General features: G+C 35.6%; 2 protein-coding genes across 2 annotated transcripts in view; one reads left to right on the forward strand and one right to left on the reverse strand.

Annotated features, from left to right (window-relative positions):
• ppk18 (pickpocket 18) overlaps nt 1-15,646 on the reverse strand; it is a 71,147-nt gene extending 55,501 nt beyond the window's left edge. Inside the window, exons 1-2 of the mRNA XM_073968007.1 lie at nt 15,534-15,646; nt 15,265-15,471 (exon numbers count right to left, since the gene is read on the reverse strand). Coding sequence (XP_073824108.1) covers nt 15,265-15,471; nt 15,534-15,646 — 320 coding nt within the window. The remainder of the gene's footprint in view (nt 1-15,264; nt 15,472-15,533) is intronic.
• Nucleotides 8,973-10,319, forward strand: LOC141394111 (zinc carboxypeptidase A 1-like). The gene has a single exon (XM_073968013.1). It carries the CDS (start codon nt 8,982-8,984, stop codon nt 10,260-10,262), a length of 1,281 nt encoding a protein of 426 aa, XP_073824114.1. The 5' UTR covers nt 8,973-8,981; the 3' UTR covers nt 10,263-10,319.
• Nucleotides 15,647-18,588: the final 2,942 nt, after the last annotated feature.

The raw sequence follows: 18,588 nt of genomic DNA on the forward strand, positions 1-18,588 counted from the left end.
AGTATTTACCCAAAACGATCAACATAAGCATAAAGCAGAAGGTCTTTATATCAATAATAACAAGTATAAACGGCTCTAAGTTCAGGCGGGCCGAAGTTTTTATATCCTTCACCACGATTCGTATTGAATGGAAAGAATTACTTTTCTATCGTTTATGAAAGTATTAAGCTCTTCCGTCTCGTCTAGACTTATTCCTAGGAGAAGTAGGATCTGCTAACTGAAGACTATCAATTTTTTTTAATACCAATGAGACATCGATTTTTTCAAGACTTTAGTGGGCGATTAACAATTTCCAACCCTATAAATCACCGGTACCAGATGGTATAATACCGGCAATGCTTCAGAATGCGACAGAGCCAGTACCATCGAGAAAAGAGGTAAAGGTGCTTTTAAAAAAATATTTGGATGTTTTTACAAAAACTTTCTATTTTCTTAAATAGTGAAAATATTTTAAAAAAATCGTACGATCTTTTACAAGTATATTTTAAAAAAATTAAGAAAATGCAAAGTTTTTTAAAAATCTTTATAAATAACAAGTAAAAAAGCATTAAGTTCGGCCGGGCCGAACTTTTCATACCCTCCACCATAAAATATTCTGAACTAAAATGGAATAATTACTTTTCATTCCTGTCCCCAACTTTAAGTGGGTACGTTAAAATGTCAGATAATGTTTATGTACATTTATGCTTCATTCGTGAGGCCCTTTTTTATGGTGCCTATATCTAACTATGTATGTTGACAATTTTTGGTGGGCTAGAAATTGGGAGGTACTGTTATATAGGGGTTATAATAAAACATGGGCCTATATTGACAGTTTTTGATGGGGGCCTTTAATGTCAAATAACTCCTAATTCGGTTAAAAAATTTAGCTAGAATCTTCAAAATATCGAAAATCGGTACATAACGTGGGAATTTCAAATGTCATTAACAGCTAGTTTGGAGGTATCTGGGCTATACGAAAATATGATCTTAAATGAACCGTTATATGGGGGCTATACCAAAACGTGGACCTATGTCCACAAGTTTTGTCATATAAATTTATTGACATTTAAGAACTTTAAATGTCAGATTATAGTACATCGGTCTGAAAATGTAGCTACAAACGTCTAAACACCGCAAATCGGGGGTACCGTTATATGGGGGCTATACCGAAACGTGAACCTATGTCCACAACTTTTGTTATATAAGTTTATTGACATTTAATAACCCTAAATGTCCAATTATAGCTACATCGGTCTGAAAATGTAGCTAAAAACGTCAAAATACCGCAAATCGGAGGGTACCGTTATATGGGGGCTATACCAAAACGTGGACCTATGTCCAAAACTTTTGTTATATAAGTTTATTGACACTTAAGAACGCTAAATGTCAAATTATAGCTATATCGGTCTGAAAATGTAGCTAAAAACATAAAAACACCGTAAATTGGGGGGCACCGTTATATGGGGGCTATACCAAAACGGGGACCTATGTCCACAACTTTTGTTATATAAGTTTATTGACACTTAAGAACCCTAAATGTTAAATTATAGCTACATCGGTCTGAAAATGTAGCTAAAAACGTCAAAATACCGCAAATCGGAGGGTACCCTTATATGGGGGCTATACCAAAACGTGGACCTATGTCCAAAACTTTTGTTATATAAGTTTATTGACACTTAAGAACACTAAATGTCAAATTATAGCTATATCGGTCTGAAAATGTAGCTAAAAACATCAAAATACCGCAAATCGGGGGGTACCGTTATATGGGGGCTATACCAAAACGTGGACCTATGTCCACAAATTTTGTTATATATATTAATTGACACTTAAGAACCCTAAATGTCAAATTATAGCCAAATCGGTCTGAAAATGTAGCTGAAAACGTCAAAATACCGTAAATCGGGGGGTACCGTTATATGGGGGCTATACCAAAACGTGGACCGATATATCCCATGTTCGAACTTGATCTTCCGACGGCTAAAAAAATGGTATTCCCCAATTTTCAGCGAAATCGGTCAACAAATGCGACCTGTATGTTGCGAACGGACGGACGGACGGACGGACATGCATAAATCGACTCAGAAAGTGATTCTATGTATATCCCTAGAAGGAACTATGGGTCTATCTCGCTTCCTTTTGTATGTTACATACAAATGCACTAACACATAATACCCCTTACCACATAGTGGTGTAGGGTATAAAAATCAAATGTCGTTCGTTGGTAATGGCATTAGTTGAGAACGGCTGGACCGACTTGGATAATTCTTTCTGTGAAACGTACGCCATAACCCGACTTAGGTTTTTATGCAAAGAAATATTGACCACACCCACTTGTACTCCCACGCTTTTTCATTTTTCAATTTTTATATTTTCTACAAAAACTACTGAACTGATTTTTCTGAAACTGTCAGGCAATGTACAGGGATGGCCCCCGGCTAAAATAGGCTACAAATTCAGTTGGATTTCGGAAGGGGCGGGGAACTTCCCCTATACCCTATTTTTTAAAAATGTTATATTTACAATAAATATTTTCATGAATTTTGAAGGGGGCATATTAAAAAAAACGCATTATCTTTATGAATAAACATCAAATGCTGTCATAACCCAACTTAGGTTTTTATGGAAAGAAAAGTTTACCACGCCCATTTTTTCAATTTTTAATTTAAATCTTTTCTGCAAGAACTACTGAAATTGTCAGGGAATGTACAGGTATGGCCACCGAAAACAGGCTACTGAATTGAATTGCAGAAGGGGCGGTGTACCTCCCCTATGCGATATTTTTAAAAAAACAGGCTACATATTTTATTGAGTTCCAGAAGAGGCGGGGTACCTACCCTATGCGATATTTAAAAAAAATGTCATATTTGCAGAATTATGCATGTATCGGTTTAAAAATTTACGGATTAATCTACATTCTAGGTACTTCTTTAGGGCCTAAAGACCTGACCACGCCTGTTTTTTTTAAATATGTCATAACTCCAATACTACTGAAGGGATTTCCATAAAATTTTTAGCAAAAGCTCAATGTTTGCCGTTGTTATGTATATTTTATGAATTTCGGAAGAGGTGGGGTACCTTCCCCATGCCTTTCTTTTAAACGCTATATGTACAGGGTGTTTTTTTAAGCTAGATAGAACTTTAAATTGTAAAAAGTAACACAAAAAATTAAATTTTGATGAAACTTTTTTTTATTTGTTTCACTATACTCTGACAAATCATCAGAATAGACTCACGCTTGAACAACGCTACGAAATTATCCAAATTTACTTTGAAAATCAGTTGGCAAATGACCCGTTGTTTTATCGCAAAATTGTGTTCAGCGATGAGGCGCAATTTTGGCTTAACGGGTTTGTTAATAAGCAAAATTGCCGCATATGGAGTGAGACCAATCCACAAGAGACCCTACAGACTCCATTACATCCAGAAAAATGCACCGTATGGTGCTGTTTTCACGCTGGTGGCATCATCGGACCTTATTTCTTCAAAAATGAGGCCGGCGCTCGGGTTACGGTCAATGGAGATCGTTACCGCACCATGATCAATGATTTTTTGTTTGAAAATATGGATGACATTGATCCGGAGGAGATGTGGTTTCAACAGGATGGCGCTACGTGCCATACGGCGAACGCAACCATCGACTTATTGAAATCAAAATTTGGCGATAAGTTGATTTCGAGAAGTGGACCTGTCAATTGGCCTCCAAGGTCGTGCGATTTGACACCTCTCGATTATTTCCTGTGGGGCTACGTGAAGTCACTGGTTTATGCTGATAAACCAGCAACAATTGATGCCTTGGAGGGCAGCAGTGTTCGTGTTATTCGTGACATACGGCCAGCAGTGCTCGAAAAAGTGGCCAAAAATTGGACGTCCAAAATGCACTTCGTCAAGAACAGCCGTGGTGCCCATATGCCCGAAATCATTTTCAAATGTTAATGTCACGTATTGATCTTTCGAATAAAAAAAAATTGATTACAATTTAATTTTTTGTGTTATTTTTTACAATTTCAAGTTCTATCGGGCTTAAAAAAACACCCTTTATAAGCCAAACTTATGATTATATCGGTTTCAGCATACATTTTGGTAGGCAATGAAGTTGTGTGCATCCTAGGTACATATTTGGAGCCAAAATACCGGACCATGCCCCAATACATTATTTTTCCAATACTACTGAACCTAATTTTCAGAAAATGTTCAGGAATGTCTCGTGGTCTAAATGCTATATATTTGTAGACGACTTTCGAGGCCTATTGTTTTATAATCGCTATATTTGCTAAACTTGTGAGTGCATCGGGTTGCAAATTAATTTTCGAGACAACGGTGGTTGCGTCCCCGATAAAGAAAAACTATATATTCACAAATTTCTTAAATGGTGAGGTTCAGCGGTCCATCAGCCATGAACAACTACAATATATAAGTGTCAATAAGCGGCGAAAAAATCCGACAAAGTCCGTAAGAGAAAAGAAAGGTTACAGACCAAATCTGTTGATAAATTTAAAATCCTCCTCGGTTTGACAATGGACTGAAGAAGTGAGGTAGAAAATAACTGTTTTTTGAATTGTCAAGCATAATGTCGATAACAAGTTGTCATTAAAACTCATTACGACGGGCCAGCAACGCGGACCTGGGTCTTCTAGTATGCAAATATTTTTTTAACGAAAAGCGTCGTGGCGAGAATATTTTTTGTAAAAAATATCGCGATCTTTCTAAAAAAATATTTTACTATTTAAGAAAATACAAAGCTTTGGAAGAATATGCAAATATTTTTTAAAAGCGAAAAGAAAATAGAAAGTTTTTGTAAAAATATGCAAATATCGCGTATTTTTCGCGCGATTTTTTACAAAAATGTTTTCACTACTTGAGAAAATACAAAATTTTTGTAAAAATATGCAAATATTGCTTTAAACTAGAGATGGTATTTATCCGGTTAATACCCACACGGTGGGTAAATACCGGGTAAATACCCATTTGTGGGTATTTATTTGGGTATTTACTATATTGAATCGCCAATACAACATCTTACACCCTATTTCTGGATTTAGGCTCAAAACATTCTTATATCAATAGTATTAAAGGTATTGAAAATGGAGTCCCTGGGTCTATGTTTTGATATAGCCCCCATATAGCCATACCTCCCGATTTAAGGTATTTTTCACCTATTAGCCACATTATACAACCAAATTGGCTGTAATTTGGCACAGTGCGTCCTCAATGAGTATAAAATATCCTTGCAAACATTTGTCAACGTAGGTCCACGATTTTTTATAGCCCCCATATAAGGGTATCCCGATTTCTAGTATTTACACAAATATAGGGTAAAAACTCTTTAACTGTCGAACCACTTGACGTAGGCTAACAAAATTTTACTCAAATCTTTCTTATATCAGCAGTATTAAAGGTATTGAAAGTGGAGTCCCTGGGTCCATGTTTTGATATAGCCCCCGTATAGCCGTTCCTCCCGATTTAAAGTATTTTTTACCTATTAGCCACATTTTACAATCATACTGGCTCTAATTTGGTACAGTGCGTTCCCAATATGTATAAAATATCCTTGCAAAAATTGTCGACGTAAGTCCACGTTTTCTAGTAGCCCCTATATGGGTTTCTGAAATCGGGAGGTACGGTTATATGGGGGCTATATCAAAACGTGGACCCAAAGATCCCATTTTGAGTACCAGAAGTTATTTGATAAAACAAAGATTTCAGTTCAATTTTTGCAACCCTACGGGGCTATAAGAAAGCGTGTACCTACGTTGACAAATTTGTGCAAGGATATATTCTACTCCTAATAGATGGAAAATACCTTAAATCGTGAGGTACGGCTATATGGGGGCTGTACCAAAGCATGGATCCAGGGACTCAATTTTCAATACCTTTAATACTATTGATATAAGATAGTTTAGAGCCAAATTTTGTCAGCCTACGTCAAGTGGTTCGGCAGATAAAGAGTTTTTACACAATGTTTGGGTAAATACTCGAAATCGGGGTACCCTTATATGGGGGCTATAAGAAACCGTGGACCTACGCTGACAAAATTTTGCAAAGCTTTTTTATACTTATTGAGGACACACTGTGCCAAATTACAGCCAGTTTGGTTGTATAATGTGGCTAATAGGTGAAAAATACCTTAAATCGGGAGGTACGGCTATATGGGGGCTATATCAAAACATGGACCCAGGAACTCCATTTTCAATACCTTTAATACTATTGATATAAGAAATATTTGAGCCAAATGTTACCCATTGGGTATTTACCCACAGTCCATCTCTACTTTAAACCAAAAGAGCCGCAAGCGAAAAAATGTTTGAAAAAAAAATTTAACGATTTTTTACAAAAAATTTTACTAATTAGGAAAATACAAAGTTACTTTAAAAATATGCTAATACTTTAAAAATCGCCGTAATCTGGTAAAACTTCTTCGAACGGCAGCTGACAAATTCAGACTTACTTATTTTTTAAATAATGTTATGTGATTAAAGGATTTTATTGATACTTCGGCGCTTAAATCTTTTCAAATAAACAATTTCCCACAAATTCTAACTTCTTCTCTAAAATTTATAACGGTTCTTTGCCAGATCATTAGAACAAAACTGTGAAATTGAGAAAAAATTGTTAAGTTATGTCCGCAAAGTAATGCGGACATATCGCCCAAAATCATTTTGGGAGTTATGTCAGTGGGAGTTATGTCCGGGCACTCACCATGCACTGGTAACAGTTGTCCTACACATCCTAACCTACGGGCGAATTCTTTGGAGGCAAGCATTGGGGAACAAGCCGCCCATAGTATCAGGTGTACAAAGGACAGCGCCAATACTGATTACCTGCTCAATTAAAAGCACCACACAGGCCGCTATAAACGTTATTCTGGATCTCCAACCTCTGGACATCCTAATGCAGTTTCAAGCGGCAAGAACAGTTTTTAGCCTTTGAGTGTCAGGACGTGGCGAAGTTCACACTTCGGACATGCGAAAGTCTTAAAATTAATTGACAGTCAGTTTGAATTAAATGGCAAGTGTTGCGTAGGCGACATCGGGCCGAAAATATATATGTATGGGAGCTACACATAGAAAAATATATGTTAGGAATATGTTTGAATCCAAACAAATATTTGTTTGGGATTGGTTGCAAAAAATATATGTTTGGATCCAAACATAATTTGTTTGTGTCCAAAAAAATATATGTTTGCAACATTTTGTAACATATCTCAATTGTATTTGTTTGGGTACCAACATATTTTTATGTTAGAACATATGAAAGACATAGAATATAAAGACTAGAAAATATGCATAATGCAAATATGTTTATGAAACAAAGTATATAAACATTTTATCAACAACAGGGGTATGTTAATGTTAAAAACTCCATTAAAGCGCAATTCGGCTTATACAAATTGTAGGAAAGCAAAGATTTGGACTCAGGATCGTATTCAATAGCAGTTTCCAGTTCATTGAGTATGAACTTAGCGGTTAAAATCGCCTGAAATGGTTAACAGAATGTTGTTATGATATCGTAAAAAAAGAGCTTAACTCCATCTATTGACAAATGTTAGCAATTGAGATTTCCAATTTTAATGTATTTAAATCTTTGAATATATTTTGTATGGGTGGAGAGAGGATTTTTGTCAAAGAGAGTAACAACAGGGCTCTCGCGGCTGTTTTATAATAAAGAGCTGTGCATATAGTGTAATAGCCCAGCAAACCAAATGTCTGATGTCCGACACGTCTGAACAATTTCGGAAGCAAAGTCGTTCAGATTTCGTTCCGATTTCTAAACAATTTTTCGGAGAGGAAATAGTTCAGATTTTGTACCGATTTCGTTCTGATTTCGGAACGAATGTCGTGGACCTATATAACCCGTGGACCTATATAACCCAACTTTGGTAGGAATGTTTTCTGGCCCCTGAAGACACAAAATACCAAATTACAACCAATTCTGTGGTCAAATGGGTCTAAAACATTCAAAATATATTAAAATGACGCGTACTTTATATGGGGCCTTATATGGGGGCTATACCAAACCGTGGACCTATATAACCCAGCTTTGGTAGGAATATTTTTTGGCCTCTGGAGACACAAAGTACCAAATTACAACCAATTCGGTGGTAAAATGGGCCAAATATCTTAAAAATTCCTTAAAACGACGACGCGTCACGCGTCATTTTGTATGGGGGCTATACGAAAGCGTGGACCTACATAGCCCGCTTTCAATACCAAAAGTCCTACGTAAATATAACATATTTTCCCAAAATTTCATCAACCTACGTTAATCCGTTCGGACGCTAGAGTGATTTCCACAGACGGACAGACTGACAGACGGACAGACAGACAGACGGACGGACATGGCTATATCGATGTAGAATTACACGCTGATCATGAATATATATACTTTGTGGGGTCTACAGTGATTATTCCGAGTAGTTACAAACGTAGTGACAAACTTAATATACCCCCATCCTATGGTGGAGGGTATAATAAATCACATTAAAACAGATGGTCAGTTCCAGTACTGCAATAATCTACTAATTTTTACTATTTTTTCCGATAACATAAAGGAAAAAATGTTATCGTAGTAAAAAATAGTAGCTTCTTGCAGGTTCTGGAACACAGCAAGAATGAGTTGTAATATAAAAATTTTATTCAGCTTTGCTAATCAATTGAATAAAATCAATAAAACATACCCTAATCTCTGTTAATAATATTTCAGTCTAAATTTAAATTTTAAAAGAAAACAAAAACATATATTTTGAAAGATTTACAACCCCTAGTCAATGAAAGACTTTGATTGTGTACGAACGTAACTGACAAGTGCATACAATAGGCAGATTGCAACTTGCAAAACAAACGTGTTTGTGTATGAAACAGACACCTTATCTTTTACTTGGTGAAAATAGAAAACTTATCTGGTAATGAGTGGTAAAGCTGTTGTGGCACGGCACCACATAACCACGAATGGGTATATAACCCACCATAGATGCCATAGTTGCAACAGTCACATCAAGTATGGCAAACAAATTTAACCTAATTTTGGGTTTCTGCCTTTTGGCAGTAGCCGTGTGTTCGGCTGAACGCGCCCGTTACGATAACTATCGCGTTTACCAAACTACCGCTTCTAGTCCAGCTGAATTGGAGGTTTTGAAGAACTTGGAAGGTGCCAGTGATTCGATTATGTTCTTGGATGGTATTCATCACATTAACAAGCCCATCAATGTTATCGTTGCTCCCCACAAGGTTCCTGATTTCTTGGAAATTATGGGTGTCAATGAAATTGAATATGAATTGGTTGAAAGCAATTTACAAAGCCAATTGGAAGGTGATGAAGAACAAGTTGCCAAACCCAACCCCAATGCCCGTAGCATTGACTACAACTGGAATCAATACTACGAATTGGATGATACCTACAAGTGGTTGCAACAATTGGCTGTTCAATACCCCGGTGTTGTAACTTTGGTAGAAGGTGGTAAAACTTATCAAGGACGTTCCATTTTGGGTGTTAAAATTTCCAAGAGCCAAACTACCAAGCCTGGTATCTTTGTCGAAGCTGGCATCCATGCCCGTGAATGGATTTCCTCTGCCACTGCTACCTACATCATCAATCAATTGTTGACTTCCAATGTGGAGAGTGTACGCAACATTGCTGAAAACTACGACTGGTACATTTTCCCTCATGCCAATCCTGATGGTTATGTCTACACTCACACCACCGATCGTTTGTGGCGCAAGACCCGTACTCCCTATGGTAGCTGCTTTGGTGCCGATCCCAATCGTAACTGGGGCTTCGCATGGAACACTGTTGGTGCCAGTAACAGTGCCTGCTCTGATACCTATGCTGGTCCTTCTGCTTTCTCTGAAATCGAAACCCGTTCCATGTCTGAATACATTGCCTCATTGAAGGGCAAGATTTCCTTGTACATCTCGTTCCATGCCTACTCACAATATTTGTTGTATCCTTATGGCAATACTGCCTCTTTGCCTGCCAATGTCAAGGATTTGAAACAAGTATTTGATGTCAGTGTTGCTGCCATGAACAAGCGTTACGGTACCAAATATACTGGTGGCAATATCTATGATGCCATCTATCCCGCTTCTGGTGCTAGTGTCGATTGGGTCTATGAAATTGTCGGCACCAAAATGTCTTTCTGTTATGAATTGCGTCCATCTTCGAACTCCATTTTGACTGGTTTCAAATTGCCTGCTGCTCAAATTATTCCCACTGGCGAGGAAACCATGGATTCCGTTACTGCTATGGTCCAAGAAGTTCAGAAGTTGGGTTATTTCAACTGAGAAGCTCATAATCATGGGGTTTAAATAACGAAAATATAATACATATATGGAATAAAATAGATTTTTATATCGAAAGTCACACTATAGTGGTTTTGTTGAAACTTTAGGAATTCTTAGATCGAGTTCACCATTGTTATAATTGAATCCGTTTATTGAACTGAACAGAAAATGTGAATACATATTTGACAACAAACATATTGATACAAAAGCATACAGAGATCAGGTAAATAATAACAATGTGTTTTATGCTAAGGTACAATATTTGATTCAATTCTCAACAGCCATTACAGCAATTTCATGATATTTTAAACATTCCTAACATTCCGCCGAAATCCGTTCAGTAGTTGCTGAGGAATTCAAGTAAAATTTGAAATTTTCCTATTTTTTAATTTTGCATTTTAATGAAGGTTTTTTAAATTTTTATATTTGTTGTTTTTGTTAAAAGATAGTTTTCTGATACTACGATACTCCCAATTTCAACCAGTTCCATTATTGGTACGTGATGTTCGATTTAAATTGTACCTAGTTTTGCATTTAAGGTGGACAGAGAATCCTCCAAACAAAATGGACTTGACGGTTTTTTGTCTCACACATACATAAGTGTTCAGACTTTATTGCCCGAGGTTACACATTAAAATGAATTCGATATCAGTATTTTGCAATGACAATTATAACTTGTAACAACAAAATGGGACGCACTTATGCCAATTTATCTATCGCAAATTATATATGTTTGACCTCTTCAAAAGAAATAAGCAACTAGTAGCTACTCACTTCATACGCACTTCACCCGAAGTAATACCTAATTAATAGACATCGGATTTTTGCATGTTTTTTATTTCTCATCCGATTGGACTCAAATTTTGGATCTAGGCGTTTTAAGGGTCAGTTTTTCGATATTTGGGGTCATATCAAAAACATGCAAAAAATATGCAAAAAATATGCAAAATATATGCAAAAAATATGCAAAAAATATGCCAAAAAATATGCAAAATATGCAAAAAATATGCAAAATATGCAAAAAATATGCAAAATATGCAAAAAATATGCAAAATATGCAAAAAATATGCAGAATATGCAAAAAATATGCAAAATATGCAAACAGTTTTTGCCGAAAATCGTCATAAAAGTCGTAAAATTGTCAATTAATGTTAGAAAAATCGTCAAAAATCTTCAAAATGTTCTAAATTAAGATAGTTGGCCGTTTAACGTTGATTTTTATATATAAAATTTGATAAAATATCAAACGTTCTATGTAAAATTTAATATTTTCTGTGTTATAATTTGTAGCGTTGGGCTGGTTATTGTTCAAAGGGAACAAATCGATGTCGGATTTTTTAAGGCGGCAACCGCATAAAGTTCTTAGTTTGGTCAGACTGTCAAAGTTTGAGCACAATTGGAATATGTTAACATGTGCCACTGGGGCCTCGACATTATGAAAATCTCGATTTTTGGCTATTTAGCTACTTCGGCGGCCTATTTCTCTGGAATGATTAAAGCTTTTTGTCCATATTAAGCATTAAATTAAAGGCCATTCTGTTCTTAACATTTCTTGCTGAACAACAAAATATAAGTATATATAATAAATCTAATACTAAATAGGTATTACAGAATTGGAGATAATAAAGCCAATGTCCCGAAAAACGTGACTAGGTACGCCTTTGTGCGAAAATGGAGACTATTAAAAAAACATTTTCTTCATTTTTATCAATTTTTGGAATGAAAACAAATATCTTTTACATTTTGTTCTAAATTAAATTTATTCGAGAGTCAGACATCATGTGGTTTTGGAGCTATCTGGGTACAGCTGACTACTTGAAGAACGCTCTGCTATGTAGTTCGCAACTTTCAAGTTGTTTACCATCCTTTGCGCCTCCTGGAAATTCGGAGTTAATGTTTAATCTCTTGAACAACAAGAATTATGCCAGACCTTTTTCTAGGATTTTCGGCAGTTGCTCTTTTGGAAGTTTGGATCGAATATTTCTGAAGAAATTTTAATCTTTGCTTTGTTAAGATTTTTGTCGCCTTCTGGCTCTTTACGGCGTTTTGCACGGTTGGATCAAACAATGCCAGGTCAGCAAGTTCAGGACTAAGATACCACAGATTATTAATTTTGTTGTTATTTCCTTTTTCTGAAATTTGTGTGTCAATGTTTTCATATTTCAATACATTTTCAATGAGGTCTAGGTCTTGTTTTGATGCTAAACGTATCGTAGAATCTGAAGAACCATCTGTCCCAAAAACAATCAAGCGTGGCTTCAAGAAAATCGTAACTATGCAAATTGTCATTGGTGCTGGACCCCAGTAAGGTGAATAGGAACGTTACTAGTATCATTATGGCTACAGTAGAAGCTATCGGAGAGGATCCCTACAAATATAAGATCTCTAGAAGCTTTATCCGTGGACAGCGGAGAATAAACCGTGAAAAATAAACGCAACAGCTTTAAGGAACGAGGCTATTTGTGTGCACTGGCATGGAAAACTATTACCAGATATTCTCAAAACAGGGAAGAAAAAAACGGGTTGCTATCCGGGTATCACATGGGGGTAAAGAACAACTCCTCGGTGTTCCTGAAACTGATAGTAGCTCATGGGAGAAACAAGAACTAGCAGTGTACAAATGCCTAGAAAAATGGGGTCTCACCAGCTCGAGCAGCTATTAGGTCGAGAGCTTCTGTACCACCGTACAAACTTGTTAGAAAATTGTTGAGAGGGATTTTTGACTGCAAGTTTGGAAGCTCATCCGGACATCAACCAAACATATTCAAGCTATTTCTATAAGAATAGTCTGCGATTGACAAATCCAAGGTCGAAGTAGGCGAGAGTGTTTTAAAACTACTGCCCAGCCCACTTCCCAAGAACAAGAGGCCGTAGAAGCACCTTGCGTTTAAATCGTTCGAGACTGGACGCTTCCAGAATGTTTTTTCTATTGTATTTATTTATTTGGAATCCCACACAGCAACAACTGAGTGTTATAAGTGAGAGTTTGGGTTATTGATTTTACAAAACGTATAATGAACAAGATAATGTTTATATAGATATAATATAGGATATATTGGGTAAACATTATCAATAGGCTAAAAAGAAATAGAGACAATAGATTGAGTTTAATACAAAAATTAGTGAAAACGATATTCAGAAATATTTTTAGGTCCAAAACAAGACCTAAACCGCATTGAAGATTTACTTAATACGAAAGGCATTCACAAACCAATATCAGATAAAGGAAATAACAAAATGATAAATCATATGTGGTACCTTAGTCCTGAACTTATTGGTCTGGCATTGCTTGATCTGATAGTACAAAACACCGTAAAGATCCAAAAGACGACAAAAATCTTAACAAAACAAAGATAGAAATTTCTCCAGAAATAATCGATCCAAACTTACAAAAATCAACTGCCGAAATTCCTAGAGAAAGGTTTACCAGGCATAATTACAAGTGAAGCTTAATTGTTGTTCAAGAGATTAAACTTTAACTCCCAATTTCTTGAAAAAGATAATGCAACTTGACCACAGAACATCAATTACCAGGAGGGGTAAAGGATGGTAAATAACTTGAAAATTGTGAGCGACATAGCAAGGAGTCGAGTTCATCACCAAGTTGTCATCGGTATCCAGATGGCTCCAAAACCACATTATGTCAGTCCCTTATGTAAATTTAAATATGTATGAACAAAATGTAAGCGTTTGTCATTGAAGACATACAATGAATGTACAAATGTCCATCTTTGTAAAAACAAACTTACATTTGAAAAAGGAAATGTTTGATGGATAGCGATGCCATTCCACTGCCTGTATATCTGATGAGTCTCTACAAAAGGCGAAACATGTCACATAATGGTGGTTGTGGGGGTTCGAATCTTCGGCTTTCCTTTTTCACTTGCAAACATCATCGATCATTAAGCTCGACTCCAACGAGAAATGAATTAAAATTAATATTCAAATAGATGTTCGCCTTAATAGGCAACATTTTTAAATGAAGTAAAATATATTCGTTTTCATTCGCAAAAATTTGATAATATAGGAAGAAAAAAGTTTTTTTTTTTTAAATAGACTCCATTTTTGCCCTAAAGCCTTTTTCGGGACATGGGGTTTATTATCTCGAATTCAGTAACACTTACATACGTACTTTGTTGTTCAGCAAGAAATGTTAAGAACGGAATAGCTTTTAATTAAATGCGTAATACGGGCAAGTAGCTTTAACCGTTCCACATATATGGGCCGTCGAAGTCGCCAAATAGCAAAAAAATATAGATTTTCATAACTTCGAGGCCCCAGTACCACGTTTTAACATATTCGAATTGTGCTCAAACTTTGGCAATCTTAAAATCTAACAATACTAAAAGGTTTAGGCGGCTCCCGGCTAAAAATCCGAGATCCATTTGGTCCTTTGAGTTAAAACCAAAAACGAAAATATTGAATTTTGCATAAAACGTTTGATATTTTATCAAATTTTATATTTTTACATAGCTTAATAATAAAAAAAATGGTATTATGATACCATATTTTTATACCCTACACCACACTGTCGTAAATGGTCTCCATAACATAATAATCTGCTGAAAAAATCGACGTTATACGGCCAACAGTCTTAGTTTAGAACACTGTTATGTATTTTTTTATGGTTTTTCCAACTTAAAATGACAATTTTACGACTTCTATGACGATTTTCGGCCAAAATCTGTTTGCATATTTTGCATATTTTTTGCATATTCTGCATATTTTTTGCATATTTTGCATATTTTTTGCATATTTTGCATATTTTTTGCATATTTTGCATATTTTTTGCATATTTTGCATATTTTTTGCATATTTTGTGCATATGCAAAATATGCAAATATGCAAAATAAATACGAAATATGACCCCGCCATTGAATTTAGATTTCTTTGAAACGAATTTTGGTCCAATCAGAATCTTCGTATCTTTAATATTAAAAAATATGCAAATATGCAAAATCCGATGTCTACTAATTAATAACACTTAAAACAAAATACTTACACTCGTTCCGCATAAGCTTGTAATTTTCTACGGCTAAATTTATTGCCCTCACACACACCAAACGCCGGGAATGGACTATTAGAAATATGTACCCGATTAGTAGACATATGCACTTCAGTTGGCTGATCTATATATTGAATTATCAAATTGATAATAATAAAATGGGTCCAAAAGATAACAGCAATAATAAGTAGTTTCCAAAGAGAACTAAAAGAATTGTTATTAAAAAAAAAAAAAAAAATCATTCACATTTATTGTTGTTTGCTTACCGTGCATGCTTCAATGGTGTATAGAAAAGCAACAAACGCAAACCATGTATGGAGGTATTATTTAGAAATTCGTTATAAGCTCGCGGTTTTTTCGTTTTCCGTAAGGAACTCATTATTGCAATGAAGCTTTTATTGTTAAATGGCGGGTCATTGTTGCTGCATAGTAGGCTTTTATACCATGAGAGAACATCAATCATGTCGTTTGGTATGTCATGTTAATTATTATGTTAAGGACATGGTATAATTTCTATAAATGTTAAACGAATAATGAACAATTACTAAGAAATTAAGCCATCACTTGAGTATTGAATAAGTGTCTGTTATTAAAATATTAAGGTCAACGAAACACTGACAAAGAATATTCCTATTGAAAAAAACGAAACGAGTAATGTACGGTGGTAACCATCCTTAGTATACACTGAAGAAAACGAGGGAGGAGAAATGTAAATATCTCTAGGAAATCTGAAAGTGGAAAGAGCAATATGCAATTTCATAGAACCCAGTAATAGCAATGACAAAGATGAAACATTTTTATAAACTTAAATAATATTGGCCCTACACAAGAACCAATCCCTTCACCTCGCATTATATCCAGTGAATTTTTTTATTTGATACTAGCATGTACCCGTTACTTCGTTAGCGAAAAGTTGTCATTTAAAGAAAAGAGGTTGCAAAACGAATTTTTATTTACCACGTTATTCCTTGACTTACCCCTAAGCGAACAATTGGTCTGTCTGGTTACCCTAAAATTTAACAATTAATAAATAAGTTGTTGTTAAAATATTAACATCACAACAGTGGGATTAGGCCAGATTAGTTGAAAAAAAAACAAGTAGAAAAGTGTAAGTCGGCTTTGCCGACAGATATATACCCTCAGCCAATGTGAAGTGAAACTTTCACCTACGGACAGATCGAATGTATTTAAGGTTTCTTCTGAATTTTGTGGCCCTTTTTGGACATCTGAACTTGCCGACAAAAATGTGGATTAGGAATTAAATTAAGACACAAATGTTGAACTCTTGTGGGGGAGGTACCCTTAGGGAGGACCGATATGGGCCATTTTAGAAGTTAACTAAATTTTGACCAAATATTAGGGGGACGAAAATTGGTTGCCCCATTCAAGTGATATCGTCTTAGCATTTTAGTGACATTTTTAAATATTGGGGAGAAGTACCGGAAGTTGTGGACCGGTATTGCCCCATGAAACTAAGTTTGGATATAATATGACGAAGACCAAATGTTGGACCAAACCGGTTGAACTGTTCGAGAGTTGTTGTTCTCTCCGACAGCCACATTTGGTGACATAGGGGATTTTTACACCTTTCGGGCTGTTTTACCTTCTAATGGAGGTAGCGAATGCAAATCGCTTCAACACAAATCAAAGTGATTCGAGAGCAGGTCTTAAAGTGAACTTATCCGAAATTTTGTGGGGGAGGTACCTGAAGGAGTGGATCGATATGGTTTATCTTCGAATTTAAACTATGTTTGGACAAAATATTACGAAGGCCAAATTTTGGACCAAATCTGCAGATCCTTTCGATAGTTATCTTGTTCTCCAACCACTACACTCGGTGTCATAAGGGCTCTTTGCAACTTTAAGGCTATTTTCTCAGGAAGTATGGGCTTGCCCCTGATGAAACTTGTACCGTCGTATGAGGAGGCAGTGAATAAAAGTTGTTGTAACAAAAAGCAAAGCGATTCGAGAGCAGGTCCTAAACTGAACTTTTCCGAAATTTTGTGTGGGAGGTACCCGAAGGCGTGGACCGATTGGGTCCATATTGGAACCTCATATTACTCTGGTAGAAAGTTTACGCTATACAAAGTATGGACCAAATCGGTCACTCTCTGCAAGAGTTATCGTGCGCACAAACTTTCCGAACATTTTCGAATTTTTGTGGGGGAGGTACCGAAAGGAGTGGACCGATATAACCCATCTTCGAACTTAAACTAAGTTTGGATAAAATATTGCGGTTCATCCGTTCGAGAGTTATCGTGCGCACCAGCCAGCCAGACAGACAGACAGACAGACGGACGGACATTGCTAAATCGACTCCAAATTGTCTGAAACACATTTCGTCCAAACATACTTGGGGTCTAAAACCATTATTTCGATGAGGCACATTTTGCCCGTATGAAAGTGTATATGGTAATTTTCAAATTTCTTTTAAAATTCCACAGAAAAAAAATTAAATATTTTTTTGGCGAGCACATCCGCCATTTTTGGTACATGGGTTACGAAAAAAAATCGTGGTTTCAAATCTGTTCGCGTTCACAAAATTGGATGCTGCACTCAAAAGTAATGGACGGTTTTAATCTCTTATAAAGAAAAAATATTTGAAAATTCCTATTGTGTTGTAATAAGAACATGTATATATGAATCGTTAACAGCATTTGATATCTATGCGTAGATGCTAAAATAGTTGTTAAATTTATTTTTATTTTCGCGGAAAATCAACAAATAATGAACAAATCATGGAGTAAATTTTATTTATTCTAACTCAGAGTCCATAAAAATCTCTAAACAAATAATTTAAAAATACGTACATAATCTAGACAACGCGTAGAAAAATGTGAGACCAAAATTATAAAGATAGCGTTTATAACTTGCATATTACAGCAACAACAAAGAACGGAAACTTATTGTTGGGAATTATTTCAAAAATATATTTTTTGGTTAAGTACGAAAAATTTAAAAAAAAAATTTTGGGAGTTATTCTATGATTTCGCTAAATTTCCATACAAATCCTGAAGTATTTTGCTTAAACTTCTACAAGAAAAGTAATTAGTCATCGTGAAAGTATATTTGCTTTCTATGATAAGCAATAGAAATAAGAAGTAGAGAGTAATATTGAAATTACAATCAAAGAAAAAACATAGAAGTTAAAAACCGTATAATTCGCGAATCCCTTTAAATCAGTTGAGGTGCACGTGATTTTCGGATCCAGGGAGTCCATGTCTATCAATATGCATGGATTTTCCCATGTTTCATTCAGCGGCCAAAGTGTGCCATCAGTTGCATCTTACTATTCAAAAAACCTTCAAGTGGGCAAAAATT

This window comes from Musca autumnalis, unplaced genomic scaffold (assembly GCF_047663935.1).
Source record: "Musca autumnalis isolate F117 unplaced genomic scaffold, ASM4766393v1 scaffold_2, whole genome shotgun sequence".
NCBI lineage: Eukaryota > Metazoa > Arthropoda > Insecta > Diptera > Muscidae > Musca > Musca autumnalis.